This window comes from Barbus barbus (genome assembly GCF_936440315.1).
Source record: "Barbus barbus genome assembly, chromosome: 23".
Lineage (NCBI taxonomy): Eukaryota > Metazoa > Chordata > Actinopteri > Cypriniformes > Cyprinidae > Barbus > Barbus barbus.
Window position 1 is genome coordinate 22,362,725 of NC_136751.1, and position 16,369 is coordinate 22,379,093.

The 16,369-nt window shown below is 43.8% G+C and overlaps 1 protein-coding gene across 1 annotated transcript in view; it reads right to left on the reverse strand.

The window, feature by feature from the left end:
- The window catches only part of LOC306842692 (chitin synthase chs-1-like), a 29,634-nt gene that overhangs the window by 12,874 nt on the left and 391 nt on the right, over window positions 1-16,369 (reverse strand). Inside the window, exons 2-3 of the mRNA XM_079373701.1 lie at window positions 14,665-14,800; window positions 12,417-12,605 (exon numbers count right to left, since the gene is read on the reverse strand). Of these exons, the coding sequence (XP_079229827.1) occupies window positions 12,417-12,605; window positions 14,665-14,800 (325 nt within the window). The remainder of the gene's footprint in view (window positions 1-12,416; window positions 12,606-14,664; window positions 14,801-16,369) is intronic.

Here is a 16,369-nt window from a genome sequence, read left to right on the forward strand (position 1 = left end):
GAATGAGCGCTGGGCTTTGTCAAAACAGCTGACCTGTCTGCTCAAGGAATATCGCAGAGGATCCTTGAAATTCTAGAACCACTTGGTTTGGACCCTTCTCTCTTGTGTCGGGTTCTGTTTTGATGGGGCATCGGTCATGTCTGGGCACAGAGGAGGCGTTCAATCTATCTTAAAAGAGACATTCCCCAAAGCTGTGTATGTACACTGTAATTCCCACAGACTGAATTTAGTGCTTTGTGCTGCTGCGGAATCATCTGGACACGTCAGTATTTTTTCACTGTCATCAATCAGATACACAACTTCTTCACTGGGGCCCAGAGGCACGCTCGGTTTGTGGAACTTCAGAAGGAAATGCATCCAGAACGCCCATGCAAGGAACTGGAAAGGTCATGTGACACCAGGTGGAGCTCTAAATCAAGATCTGTTCATAAAGTTTTAGAAATGCTAGACGTGTTACTTGAGACTCTTGCTGAGTATTCTGAGACAAGCAGACCGACAAAACTAGATGCAGATAACCTATTACAACAGATGCAAACAAAAAAGTTCATTTTCATGCTTGTTGTGTTTTGCAAGTTGTTTCAGTGCAGCGATTTTGCCACAAAGGGGCTGCAAAGTCCAGCAATCTGTGTGACAGACTGCATCTCCTTAATTGAAACATTGAAAGCCACCCTTGCCACTTTTCGAGATGATTCAGATGGTGACTTTGACAAAGTTCTCAGATTGACGGAGGAGTTGATGGATAAATATGAGATAGCATGCTGGGATCTGATAATGTCTCGTGAACGAAAGCTGCCTGCAAAGTTTAGTCAGTCTATTGTCACCACAACATTGGGAAAAACATCCGCTATCAAGAATAATGGTGATCTGAGAGCACTCTGGAACTGTATTCTGGATAACGAGATGCCTGAATTGAACAGCCGATTTAAAGACGACACCTATGGAATAATGCGAGCTTCAGCTGCCCACATCCCAGGATCCACCACTTTTGGCACACAAGAACTGATCAAATCTCCTTGCAGCTTGTATGGGATAACAGTCTGTGATGCGGAATTTGCCTTTTTTACCCAATTCATCAAGGGCAAAGCTGACAAAGACAAAATGCCCTCACTAATTGAATTGTTGGATGCCTGCGCTGCTGATATTTTCCCCGGAATGAACCGTCTGTTAAGGGCCATCATCACACTACCCATGACGTCCTGCAGTGTTGAAAGACTTTTCTCCTCTACTCACAGGATCAACACTCGCTTGAGAGCATCAATGGTGACTGAACGCTTGAACAATTTGACCCTGTTATCTTTCGAAAGAGAACTGACAGAAACACTGGATTATGACGAGATCATAATTATCTTTAATTCAAAACCCAGGCGACTCCACCTTGTGTAGCCGGGTAAGGTATAGGCCATGGTTTTCTTTACATGTAGGCCGTGGCTTGATAGCAGGATGAGACTATTAAGTAGGCTACTTTGAGCCTCTAAGCTCAAATAATGTTGCTTTTTTAGAAAGCTAAACGTGTACGTGGGGGTTGACCTCAGCCTCTTGTTCAGGGCCTAAATATTCGTTCAGTTAACATGTCATTACTTTAAATGTTCACTGAATAGAGTGTTATGTTGTGGTTGTTTTTTGTTATTTTGTTAGAGCTATGTGCTCTCTAATTGATCTTCCCTATGCACTATCACAATGTTGCCTTTTTGTGAATGATATGTTCCTGGCTCGGTAGCCATAGCCTATGTTATATAGGCTTATGTATTTAGCTCAGTTTTGACAGTAGATTAAATTTAAATTACAAAATAAGTAGGCTAATAAACAATTTTTGTTACCATTATAAAGCAGTTTGAATGTTTCATTGTGTTACAGTATGGTTCTAATGAGAAAAGTATTCCCGAGCAGCTTTCAGCTATGATCACTTTGAGAACTTTTCTTGCAAGCACCCTGAACTAGACAAGTGGAAAACGTATTTTGAATAACACCACGTTATAACCTTAATTTTTTTTCGTTTTTAATTATTTTGTTTAAAGACATTTCAAGCTTTGTGCATTTGATGTATTTCTCATGTCTGTGTGAGGCATACACTGAGTTTCGTTAAGTTAGGATGAGATGCTCCAGTTAACGTGCAGTGCAAGTGACCGCGGGGGCGCCTCCATGATTATATTGTCTGGTATATTTGCTTCTTATTCATTAAATCCAGGCAATTGGTTGATGAAAAATTGATTAAAATTAAGATACAATTTATACAAAACGAAATTCACTTTAAAGAAAGTCTTTCTACAAAACAAACCTATGAAGTGGTCATAATCATGTCTGACCATGTCATATTGCGCCTCTTATAATGCTGTTCAGTGTTCACTTTTCATAACCAAAATAGATTAAATAAATAAAAACATATATTATAATATTGAACATATATATGAACCTAAATACGTTTTCTTTAATGGCTACCGCACCTAGTAACGTCAGAGGACTCAAGGTTTCAGCGTTTCCCGAAACCTTCTTATTTAGGCTACACTTTTTTTTTTTTTTACTGAAATGCTGGAAAGTATTTACAAGAACAATATTTCATCGCAGCTTCACCACAACAAACAAAAAATGTGAACTAGAAGAAAGCACGTAAAAAATTTAAATGGTTATTGTGGCAGCAATATATGATACAATTTTAAAATATGTAGGCTAGGCTATCCTAATACATGCAATTTCAACTATTTCTGAAGTGATTATTTTATAAAGAACACCGCTTTCTCACATAACGCAGTGAAGCAGCCCGTGCATCAGAGAATAATTGATTCTGGAGCCGTGGAATCGATATCAACCAATTCAGCACTATCACCACGGACAGCACCTGGTAGAGTTGCACGTAAGAAGGTATCTTAAGCAGCTTCCTAATGTTTTTTCGGGAAACACGTCTAGAAATGGTATGCCTTTATAAGTTATACCTTAAGAGTCTTCGTAGCGCGTTAAAAGACAACGTTATCGGGAAACCCAGCCTTGATTTCGGAACACCCATAGATTCAGGCCCACCTCGACTTAATCCAGGCCCACACATCTGTCACGTTCTGCATCCGCCACTGTTGTGTAGATAACTTTAAAGTTTACTCTGCTGTTCTCCCAGTTTAACCGGAGACTTACTTTAAGGTTTTTCGGGAAGAGAGGATGAATTTACATGGTCTTATTCCCACAGCTCGGATTCAGCGCGAACAAACATAGCGGCGCCCATCACCCGGTATAGATCAACTAACACGGTCATTATAAAAGTATTTAAACTACCAAATAAATTTACTTGCACATATTTGAGAATCGGAATATCAGATATTTAATAATATTGTGAGTATGTTTGTGAATATTAATAATAAAAAAGTAAAAAACGAAGTAAAAGCAATCCACGTGTCATACAGCGCTATTGTTGCTGCGGTGTGTCACATGACAAGCAGGACGCGTCGCCATGGAAACAATAAGGCTATACATTCGAAAATAACGGTCGCCTGAAAAAACTCACGCTGGGTGCTCAGCTAGAATATTTTAAACTCACGTGTGAAAAGGTTAAAGTAACCTGGAGGGGGAGAAAGCGGTAGCATAGAGAAAAAAAAATTAAATCGGGGTAGCAAATTCATCTTAACAGTGGAGATTCTTCCTTGAAGGGAGACGTTAAGATTCTTCCATCTTTGAATGTCATTCTTGACCTTAACTAAAATATTATTAAAATTGTCCCTGGCAATTTTATGAATGCTTTTATATATGGTAATGCCCAGATAGGTGAAAGAGTCCTTAATAGGGATGAATGAGGGAATAGAAGAATTAACTTTAATATTGTTAATTGGCATTAAAGCAGATTTGCTCCAATTTATTTTATATCAAGATAAGCTACTAAAATGATCAAATTCCTTAATTATATTAGGGACTGAAACATCAAAGTGGTCTAAATATAGAATAATATCATCAGCGTATAACGAAATACTATGATTATGATCATGAATCTTAATCGATACTTCAGACTTCCTGATGGCTTGTGCTAAGGGTTCAAGAGATAGACAAAACAATAAGGGGGAAAGCGTACAGCCCTGCCTCGTTCCCCGCTGTAAAGGGAATGGGGGGGAAATAACATTACCAGTTATGACTGATGCTGCAGGTGAGTGGTATAATGTCTTAATCATAGAAATGAAGTGTTCACCAAAGCCGAAACATTGCAAAACTGCCCACATATAATTCCACTCTAGCCTGTCAAAGGCTTTTTCTGCATCAAGTGAAAAGACTGCACAAGGGGTTGGGTGGGAGTCTGCAAAGTCAAGAATATGAAGGAGTCGACGCATATTATCAGATGCATTGCGCCCCTTGATGAAACCAGTTTGGTCCTCCTTGATCAGACTATGAATTACCTTCTCCATACGAGAAGCAAAAACTTTAGCATAAATTTTTAGATCACATGAGATAAGCGAAATTGGTCTGTAGTTGAAACAATCTAATGGATCTTTCCCTTTTTTAAGAAGTAATGAAATCAGTGATGCTTTTTGATCTCTATGAAATACCCCATGTTCAATTGCAAAATTAAATGAATTAAGCATAAGTGTCCCTACCAAATCCCAAATTTCTAAATATAATTCCGGGGGGAGACCATCTAGGCCCGGCGATTTGCCCTTTCGAAGGCTTTTTAAAGAGACATGGAGTTCCTCCAAAGCTAATGGGGCCTCCAAAGATTCTTTATCCATCTGTGAGATCCGAGGCAGTTCCAATTTATCTAAATACTGCTTACAGATTGATTCATCAAAATCTGTTTCGGCTTTATATAGATTTATGTAGAAACCTTTAAATATTTCATTAATTGCCACAGGGTTTGTGGTGACCTGATCATCCGATGATTTTATTGGGCTAATATATGCCTTAGACTCGCATTCTCTCAACCTAAGAGCCAATAAATGACTAGTTCCCTTCCAGGAACTTCGAGCTGCGTCGAAACGCATATGGGAACGCCTTCAGCGTGACCAGGCTCTGAATATGATGTGTAATCAGTCAAACAAGGGCGAGGCGTCACGGGCGGGGTGACGTCACGACCAGGAAGTATAAAAGCACGTGCGGCGGAGCCGGCATCAGCTTTTTGTCATTCAGCAAGCGCTCTGTGTGTATCAGTCTTATTTACTGTTGTTTGTCCTAGTTTTAAGTGGAAAGCATTCAGTATCATGCCAAAGCCAAGGGCAAGCTCAGGGGTGAAGCTTTCAGACCACGTTTTAAGTCGTGTGTGCATCCTTGCCCTCGCTATATCATGAGGACACACACGATTTGTGCGTGGTCTGTCTGGGTGCGGAGCATGCAGAATCGGTCTCCGCACCCGGAGGGCTCTCTTCGAGAAGGGAGCCTTCGCGAGCTCCCCACGCGGTGCCGGTCCCGCTGCTGCCGAGGCAGAGTGGCGGCTGCACTCGTGGGGCTCGCAGGCTGATCTGGCTGGCGAGAGTCAGACGGGCATGTCCCTATCTCCTCCCACGCCTGATCTGGCACCCCGTTTCTCAGTTCGGAAGCGGTCTCTTCCCCCCGAGACGAGGGCTCAACGCTTCGTCTCTCTTCCTCCGAGGAGGTTGATGTGACGAGCGTTGACGAGGTTTTGCCGCCTCTCTCGCCCCAGTGTGAGGAGCTACTTCTACACAGGAGCCATCCGTTTTCCCCGATCTCCTCACCGAGGTGTCTTGATCGCGGGTGAAATCTTTTCGTCTCGGCCATTCGTTCCCACGGGAACTGAATGAGTGCGGGTATGCGGAGATGCCGCGGGTTGAACAGACGCTTGCAAGCTATCTGTCTCCCTCTACGGCATCGCCTTTGAAGGCTCCTGCTCTGCTTACAACATCTTTGGTGGGCAGAGGGTATGCGCGCTCTCTAAACTCAGGTGGCTGCTGGGCGGGCGCAGCCTCCCCCGCATACCAGCTCCTCGCGCAAAAGGTCCTGACGGGCGACCCCTACTGGGGTGGAGCGGCTTGCACCTCGGTGCCCTCCGGGGGTTTGTCTGTCAACCCTGCAGTTCTAGGGCACAGCAGGTCCCAGCGAGTGTTACTCTCAGGTTCTTCCGCCTGTGATTTCAGCGGGCCTGAGAAACTCGCCTCAGCCGCCAGATTACGCGTCTCATTCCGGTGCGCCGCATCGAGACAGCGGTCTGGCCGCTTCTCTTAACCCAGAGGTCAGTCTCGAGAGACTGATTCCCTTAGAAGATCATTGGGCAGCAAGCTGCCGAATGTGTCTCTTTGGGTCCTGCCTTGCAGGGTCTGGTTCGTTCAGAGGTCCTGACGGGTGAGCCCCAGGACTACGGAGGATGACCCCTACTCGGGTGGAGCGGCTTACACCGCGGCACATGGTGACCGTCTCCCCTCGGTGCCCTCCGGGGATTTGTCTGTCAACCCTGCAGTTCCAGGGCACAGCAGGTCCCAGCGAGTATTACTCTCAGGTTCTTCCGCCTGTGATTTCAGCGGGCCTGAGAAACTCGCCTCGGCCGCCAGATTACACGTCTCCTGCCGGTGCGCCGCAACGAGGCAGCGGTCTGGCCGCTTCTCTAACACCAGAGGTCAGTCTCGAGAGACTTATTCCCTTAGTAGATCGTTTGGCAGCCTGGCAGCGACTGCCAAATGTGTCTCTTTGGGTCCTGCGGACGGTAGAGGCTGGCTATTCCATCCAGTTCGATGGGCCACCTCCGCTGTTCAACGGGGTCTGTGTGACTACGGTCCGCCCTGAGCAGGCTCTGGTCTTGGAACAGGAAGTCGATACTTTGCTGAGGAAGGAAGCCATCGAGTTGGTTCCTCCTCACGAAGTCCACGCCGGCTGCTACAGCCTGTACTTCATTGTTCCAAAGAAGGATGGGGGGCTGAGGCCCATACTGGATTTGAGTCTTCTGAACCGCTCAGCCAGAAAGCTGAAGTTCAAGATGCTCACTGTCAGGCAGATCGTGTCTCAAATCAGGTCCGAGGACTGATTTGTCACGACAGACCTCAAAGATGTCTTTTTCCATGTACCCATCCTTCTCTCTCACAGGGAGTTCCTGAGGTTCGCTTTCGGGGGCAAAGCGTATCAGTATCGGGTTCTTCCCCTCGGCCTAGCACTCTCACCCCGCACTTTCACCAAGTGTGTGGATGCGGCACTGGTCCCGTTGCGACTGCAGGGCATCCGCATACTCAATTATATCGACGATTGGTCGATCCTCGCTCAATTAGAGCGGGCGGCGATTCGGCATCGAGGTGTCGTTCTCGCCCACATGAAAGATTTGGGGGGTTAAGACTAAATGCCAAGGAAAGTGTGCTTTCTCCAGCTCAGAGAACCACTTTTCCAGGTGTAGTGTGGGATTCGACCACGATGCAGGCTCGTTTGACCCCTGCTCGGATCGAGTCGATCCTCACGGCAGTCGAGAGAGTGTGAGAAGGCCAGCCATTCACTGTCAAGCAGTTTCAGAGACTGCTTAGGCTCATGGCAGCTGCATCCAGCGTGATTCCTTCTGGCCTGCTGTACATGAGGCCCCTACAGTGGTGGCTCAAGACCAAGGGGGTCTCCCTGAGGGGGAGCTCCGCGCTGTCAAAGTGTCACGCCTCTGTCCGTGCCTTAGACATGTGGAGGAATCCTTGGTTCTTGTCCCGGGGCCCGGTGCTGGGAGCTCCTTGTTGCCGCGTCTCGCTAGCGACGGACACTTCCCTCACCGGTTGGGGTGCGGTCATGAGTGGCCACCCTGCCCGCAGTCTGTGGAGTGGTCACCACCTGACGTGGCATATCAACCAGCTAGAGATCCTAGCGGTGTTTTCCGTGCGCTCAAGCACTTCCTCCCAGACCTAAGAGATCACCACGTGCTGGTGCGCACCGACAGCACGGCAGTGGTCTCTTACATCAACCACCAAGGAGGTCTGCGGTCGCTTTCCCCCCCGATCACTCTGCTCCCGGGAGTTCTGGCGAGAGTGCGCCGGGACGAGGTCAGTCTACCGTTGGTAGCGCCGTTCTGGCCGGGCCGAGTATGGTTCTCGGACCTGATATCTCTCCTCGACGGCACTCCGTGGGAAGTGCCCGTCAGGAGGGACCTCCTCTCACAGGCCGGGGGCACCGAGGTGCACCCTCACCCGGAGTTATGGGAGCTGTGGGTGTGGCCCATGAGGGGCCACAACTCATAGCTTCCGGTCTGTCAACCGAGGTTGTCGAGACCATCCTCCAATCCAGAGCTCCCTCAACGAGGAAACTGTACGCCTTGAAGTGGAAGCTCTTCACTTCTTGGTGCGGGGACCGCCATGCTCGACCCAGTCAACTGCCCCGTTGGTGCAGTACTGAGTTCCTGCAGGCCCGTTTCTCCGCAGGGGTAACCCATTCCACTGTTAAGGTCTACGTGGCAGCTATTTCGTCATACCACGCCCTTATTGGTGGCCAGTCAGTGGGTAGACACCCTCTAGTTACACGTTTCCTCCGCGGTGCGCTGAGGCTGAGGCCTCCGGTACGATCTCGCGTCCCTACGTGGGACCTGGCTGTGGTTCTGGAGGCTCTGTGCATTGCACCTTTCGAGCCCATTCAGGAGATAACTGAGAGACTCCTCACTATCAAGACCGTTTTCTTATTGGCTATCACCTCTCTGAGGAGGGTGGGTGACCTTCAGGCCCTGACTACGGCCTCTATTCACTTTGCGCCTAGTTCGGCGAAAGTATTCCTCTACCCCCACGTGGGGTATGTTCCGAAGGTCCCATCGGTCGTTCCACAGCCGGTCGTACTGTAGGCCTTCTTTCCTCCTCCCTTTGGGGTGCCAGACCAGGAGAAGCACAACCGTATGTGTCCAGTGCGAGCACTAGACGCATACATCCACAGGTCCTCCCTGTGGAGAAAGTCGGACCAGCTGCCCGTGTGCTATGGTCCGCCTAGGAGGGGTCTTCCTGCTAAGAAGCCCTCTCTTAGTAGGTGGATTGTGGGTGCCATGGCTTTGGCATACGAGGCCTCTGAGCTCCCCCCGCCGGTGGGAGTCAGAGCGCACTCAACCCGAGGTGTGGCGGCCTCCAAGGCCTTCTGGGCAGGTGTTACATGCAGGACATCTGCAACGCAGCTGGGTGGTCCACGCCCCTGACTTTCGTTAGGTTCTATGACCTCGACATCCGGGCCACTCCCGGCTCCTCTGTCCTTTCGTCCTGACACCAGGCAGGGACTTGTCAGTCTGGCGGCGTTGGTATCTCATTCCCATATGCGTTTAGACGCAGCTCGAAGTTCCTGGAAGGGAACGTCTCAGGTTACGTATGTAACCATGGTTCCCTGAAGGGAACGAGACGCTGCGTCGCGTAGCCACACTTCCGGCATCCCTGCCAGCGCTTGCTTCATGACTTGAAGCTGACGCCGGCTCCGCCGCACGTGCTTTTATACTTCCTGGTCGTGACGTCACCCCGCCCGTGACGCCTCGCCCTTGTTTGACTGATTACACATCATATTCAGAGCCTGGTCACGCTGAAGGCGTTCCCATATGCATTTCGACGCAGCGTCTCGTTCCCTTCAGGGAACCATGGTTACATAAGTAACCTGAGACGGTCTCTCCGATTCAAAATAATATTTTTGCCTAGTCCTATGTAAAATAAATTCCTTTGATTGTGAAAGCAAATCATATTCTTCTTTTAAAGAGGACAACTGTGTAGCCTGTTGCTCAGTAAAATTTTGTTTTTGTAGGTTTTGTAATGATTGGATTTTATTTTCTAATTGTGTAAACTGGCGGGTTTTCGCTTTGGCAAGAGTAGAAGAGAAAGATATACAGAAACCTCGTATAGCACACTTAGTCGTCTCCCACAGTTTTTGAGGATCCACACCAGAGGGCATATTAATTTCAAGAAACTCCTTAATATATTCTTTTAAAGAAGTAATGAATGTCTGATTACTTAATAATGATATGTTAAAGCGCCATCTAGGGGACTTGGCTTTAGCATCGGAAAGAGGAACACTTCACAACACAGCAGAATGATCAGATAATAAAATTGGTAATATAGAGATGGAGGAATCAGACGAAATTAAAGATGGGCTGAGAAATATGTAGTCTATCCTAGAGAAAGTCTTGTGTCTATTAGAGAAAAAAGTGAAGTCCTTAGATTTAGTATTCTGAATTCTCCAAAGATCGATTACGTTAAGCTCAGTGATAAATTTATTCAGTAATTTAGAGGATGGATTGGCTGTTGTATCAGATTGAGATTTATCTAAAGCGGGATTTATGACAGCATTAAAATCCCCACCCACCACTAAAGAGCAATCAATCTGCTCAAGCAGAGTTTTGGAAATCTGTGAAAGGAATGCACTGTCTGTCTCATTCGGACCATAAACAGAGACCAAGGCTAACCTATTATTATATATTTTGCATCGGATAAAAACAAATCTACCCTTCTCATCACTACCAAGGTGTTCAATTGTTAAATTTAACTTCCAGTTAACAAGGATAAGCACCCCCTTAGTTTTAATTTGAGCGCAGGAAAAAGCTGCTAATTTGTAATACTTATTCTGGAAACGTGCCACGTCGGATTGCTTTAAATGTGTCTCTTGAATTAGGGCACAGGAAATAGATTTACGATGTAAATATTCTAACACACGAGTTCGTTTAACAGCAGAATTTAACCCATTCACATTTAGTGATAAAATATTTAGAGTATGCATTGAATATATAGCGTGTAAACGTTGATGTGTATTTTAGATACCAAACCTCCTAGATGAAAAATCCCTTTAGAAATAAGGTAAAATAAATTAAAGTATAAATGTCTGTTGTAAAAAGTAAAAACCACATAAAAACATGAACAACCGACAACCTTAAACAAGGAACAACTCAGACCGCACATTACCCAGAACATAGGTCTGACTGAGCAACAAAAAAAAGTGATGGTTCGTGACCGATCCACTCCAACGCAGGACATGTCTCCCAAAAAGCTCGTACTGCCAAAAAAAAATATTTTAAATTAAACCAACTCTCCATTAGTCCCCTCCAAAAAAGAAAAAAGGGGTGTCAGTCTTGCCAGCAATGAGATCGTTGTACCGGACATATAGGAACAATATCTCAGTAGTAGAGGGGAGAGAAGAAAAAAGCAAAAACCAAGTTTAGACAGCGTCCATGTCCATTCTGCCATCATCCGCTCCTGAGCAGCTGGGACCATGTTCATCCCGACCATCAAGCTCCTCCCACCGGGCTGGAGAAACAGCGGCCGCCGTTCCCCCGCATAGAGCCGCGGCATACGTCTTCTGCTGGGACAGGGAGCTAATAAAATCCTCCGCTTTCTGAGGGGAATCGAAGCTTTTCTGTTCCCCCTTGTGCCGTAGCTTGATTACGGCCGGATAGATGAGGAAGGGCTGAAGACCAAGCGCTGTCATCTTCTTCAAAACCGGACCAAATGCCTTTCTCCTGATCACTGTAGCTGGACTAAAGTCGGGAAAAAATAGCAGTGTGACATTGTTCTGTGCGCATTTCACTGGATAAGCCTTTCGAGCACCCTTCAGGATATCTGATCTGTCATGCCATCTCAGTACACGGAAGATGAGAGTGCGTGGCCGATCGGAGCCCCTCCCTCCGTCATACACGCGATGTGCCCGGTCGATCTCAATGTCACGGCCCTTCAAGGAAGGAATCCATTTAGAAATCTATCCTCACATGCAGCTGCTTGAACAGAATCAACGCGGTCACGTGTCTGCTTCGCCGCGGTAGCTATGGTCTCAAACTCCTCTCTTAGCTCTTTAACAGACTTGTTGGTCGCTTGTATGTCTTCACGCAGTTCGCGTAATGCTGGAATCAGCACAGAGTCCATCGCCTCTCTTACTGCCAAATACACAACCGAATTCAACGTGTTTTGCTGCTCTTTAAATGCTAGTTCGATGCGGCTAGCAATAGCATCGTCGAGGTCTTCTCTGGAGATGGCGGAATCTCTGAACTTTTTCTTCATTGGTGATTGCTCAATCTCTCTTTTCCGATCCCCTTTGTCTGCCTTAGCACTCATGACAGGTCCAATGCAGAGTGGTTCAAATTTTACTGACAGGATCATACAAAATATGGCAAAGTGAGCAGAGCGAAAGACTCAAGCCTGCATCGCCGTCGAAGGGTCACGTCATCTTCCAACTTTAAAAATTTTTACAGAGTATAAATCTATTCATTAAACACTCGTCACATTTCTCTGGAGCAAGGGAACAAGGAAGTCTTCAAATAACAATATCCTTTAATCAGAATATTCACAGGGAATCCAAACATGGAAGACATTCACGGATCGGGGTGACGACAAACAATCCCGGACATTAGAGACAAGGAAACACAGGGCTTAAGAACACTGGGGAAAACTAGATAATTAATGAAACACAGCTGGGGACTAATAAACTAATCATGAGAACTAAACGAGAACAGGAAACTAACCAAATAAGGACATAGAGGGAGAAACTAGGGCAAGGAATGCACATGGGGAGCAAAACAAAAAAACAAGACAGGACAAATGGCTTACCCAAAAAAGAGTTATTTTCGAGGGCCTGGTTGCACTCTTGAAAATGAACTTCCATGTGCTCTTTAGCAGAAGGAGAACACTTGGCCCAACCAGAACAAAGCCAATCCCAAGTAGAGCGGTCGGTTTTTGTTCTGAACATATAATCTCAGTTTGATTGTTCCCAAATGTTATCAAAAGCAGAAATGATGTCTGTAAACACAAAAATGATCTTCAATCTTTTTTGTAATATTCAATAGCTAAGTGGATAATGAAAAGTGGAAAATTTAAATTCACTGTTATTTTATCTTCTCACCCTCAGTCCATCCAAGATGTAGATGACTTATTATCATTATTTTATATTATTTGATTTTTTTCAGTACAACAGTAAAAAAGATTTTTAGTTGGAACACCGTCCGAAGCTATGTCCCCTTCTAGCCACAACCGCAAATAACACATAATTATTGTATTTGCATTACTGTAAGGGTAGGTTTAGGGTTGTGGTAGGGGCAGACATTAAAAAACATAATTTGACAGGTAGCATTTTTCATTGTCGAAATTGTAGGCCTACTACCTACTGTTTTAATGGGAGGTAGCAAAATCTGGCAGGGCAGCACAGATTCATAGAATATATTATAAAATACACCATTATAGTTTTTTGTGTTTGGGCACTTTGTAATGTAAATAAGCCCAACACTCATGTACAGCAGAGTGGAGCGAGTGAAGGAGAAGCTTTATCCCCTTGTATCACACAATAGTGACGATTCTAGTCAACATCAATGTTTTGCAGTGAGTTTAGCTCCACCCTTTTGGTACCTTTTGGTGTGCAAGGTAACCCAATGGAAGGGTACCAAAAAAAGTGGTATAGTACGGTTCACTATTTTGGTGCCATTCACAACTTCTGACAATGGAAACGGACATAATTGCGTACCGTACTGTACTGAACCGTACCGCTCGGTGGATATGAGCCATAAGTAAGTTAAGCAGCAAACAGTTTTTGAGAATAAAATTTAAAAAGCACATAAAAAAAAACTGAATTAATACCCATGGCTCCTGACGATATATTGAGGTCTTCTGAAGCGAAACGATCGGTATGTGTAAGAAACTGAACATTAATTTACAACATTTTATAGACCAATTATAGGTTTGTAAACATTTGGGGAGCGTGCACATCATGGTTGCAGAAAACCAGGGAGAGATGGCCTTTACGGCTAGAGAATTACACAGATACGGTACAAAATAGTTTGATTTAAAAAGATTATAGATTACTGATTAAATGTAATTTTCAAAACTCACTATTTTTTAGTTAAATCGAGTTATAAAGTCCAAATTAGGAGATATAAACTTGCATTTCTGAGAAAAAAAAGTCATAATTGTGAGAGAAAATAAATGTTATGTAAAAGTGTTAATAGTATAAGTCTAAAATCTTATGCTGTAACTGTAGGACTAATATAATACGTCTCCTATGAACAGCTTATGTGAATATTATGTAGACCTATTGTTTAAATCACATAATGCTTTAAAAGTAGAGTAATAGCAGTTTGTCAACGAATCTTTCTGTTGAACCAATTCTTTTTGGTGAACTACGTGAACCAGATCATCAAATCGGACTGAACATTTGGAACAGTTCGTGGCTCAAGCAGCATAAATCTACAAGTTACTAAATCAAAACTCACTTTTGGACGTGCCTGACAGTCACTCTGATTCGAAATAAGCCAAAATACAGGCGCATATGATCCTATGCTGTTCTTTTTGTGAACTCATTCAGCGCTCCAGTTCCTCCAACAGCCAATGAACTGAGGAAACAGTTGACTTGGACTGAAGACCGATGTGCTGGTGATATTTTTTATGTAAAAAGGTGAGCTGATTTTTATTCACTTTATTATTCACTTTATGCTTTAGACATCCAGATTTCACTTAATTAATGGGTGCTTTAATAATATAATTGTGAATGTCATTGGGTGATTAGCTACGTAAACAAACTACTTGTTAGATATATCAATACACCGTCAGGAGCCACAGGTATTAATTTTTATGTTCTTTGATATGCTTTTTTATTATTATTATCAAAAAACAGTAGCTGCTGAGTTTCATTTTTAAAACTAGGGACCACAGTTTCAGATAAAAACTTCTTCACTGTTCTACTGAAGAAAAAGTAATCGATTACAGTGAGTAAATTAACAGCAAATTTAAATTTTTGTGCGAGCTATCGCTTTAACTGTTATCCCATCATCTATAAAATGATTAGCCAGTGATTAATAAAGCAGCTCACTTTACTGAGCAGCACAAGGGCGAAGACAAGTACACCAACAATGGCACACGAGAACAATTTCAAACACTGCACTTGTTTCTTTGAATTCAGCTCATCTTGAATGATTGGTACTTCTCTGCACACATCCCAAGATTGCCTGTTTCGGAAAAGAAAAAGGGGGAATAGCTTACTGGAAAAGTGAAAATTCACTGGACTGAGTGTTAAAGATGTTCATTAATAACTAAATAGTGGTATTTATCATGCAACAGAAGTTGTAGGTTTTTTTATTTTTATTTTACATTTATAATACATATTTATCTAGCTGTATGATTTGTAGATAATTGTTCTAAATTTACATAAATATACATACAAACACAGACATACATATATAATATCATGAAAAGTTATTTTGGTAACTTATTTCAAAAAGTAAAACTTTCATATCCTAGATTCACTACATGTAAAGTAAAACATTTAAAAAGTTTTTTTATTAATTTTTTTATGTTTAAAGCTTACAGCTCATGAAAGTCATAAATCCATTATCTCAAAATATTAGAATATTTCCTAAAATCAATTTAAAAAAAAAGGATTTGCAAAACAGAAAAGTTCAAGTTCTTTAAAGTATGTTAATTTATGGACTCAATACTTGGTCGGGGCTCCTTTAGCACAAATACACTATTTAGCCTTCAACTCTTCTGTATTGTTGGATCGACTGTTTCTCATCTTACTCTTGAAAATATCCCATAGATTCCATATGGGTTTCAGGTCAGGCATGTTGGCTGGCCAATCAAGCACAGTAATATCATGGTCAGCAAACCACTTGGAAGCAGTTTTGGTACTGTGGGCAGGTGCTAATGTCCCGCTGGAAAAGGAAATCAGCATAAAGCATAAAGCTTGTCAGCAGATAGAAGCATAAAGTGCTCCAAAATCTCCTGGTATTGACTCCTGCATTGACTATGGACCTGATAAAACACAATGGACCAACACCAGCAGACGTCACGGCACCCCAAATCATCACTGGCTTCGGAAACTTCACACTGGACTTCAAGCAGCTTGGATTCTGTGCCTCTCCAGTCTTCCTCCAGACTCCAGACCTTGATTTCCAAATGAAAAGCAAAATTGTCTTTTATCTGAAAAGAGGGCTTTGGACCACTGAGCAACAGTCCAGTTCTTTTTCTCCTTAGCCCAGGTAAGATGCTTCTGACATTGTTTCTGTTTCTGAAGTGGCTTGGTAGCCCTTTTCCTGAAGACGTCTGAGCGTGGTGACTCTTGATGCACTGACTCCAGCTTCAGTCCACTCCTTGTGAAGCTCTCCCAAGTGTTTGAATCGGCTTTGCTTGACAGTATTATCAAGCTTGCGGTCATTCCTGTTGCTTGTTTACCTTTTCCTACCCAAATTTCTTCCTTCCAGTCAAATTTGTTTTTAATATGTATTGATACAGCACTATGTGAAAAGCCACCTCTTTCAGTAATGACCTTCTGTGACTTTCTCTCTTTGTGGAGGGTGTCAATGATTGTCTTCTGGACCATTGCCAAGTCAGCAGTCTTCCCCATTGTTGTAGTTTCAAAGAGGAAGAGATACCCGGAATTTATACTGTATGGATGATTATGTAATGAAACTCAAATGTAAATATTCTAATATTTTGAGATACTGGAGTTTTGACTTTCATGAGCTGTAAGTTCTAATCATCAAAATTAAAACAGAAAACTTTTTAAATGTTTTACT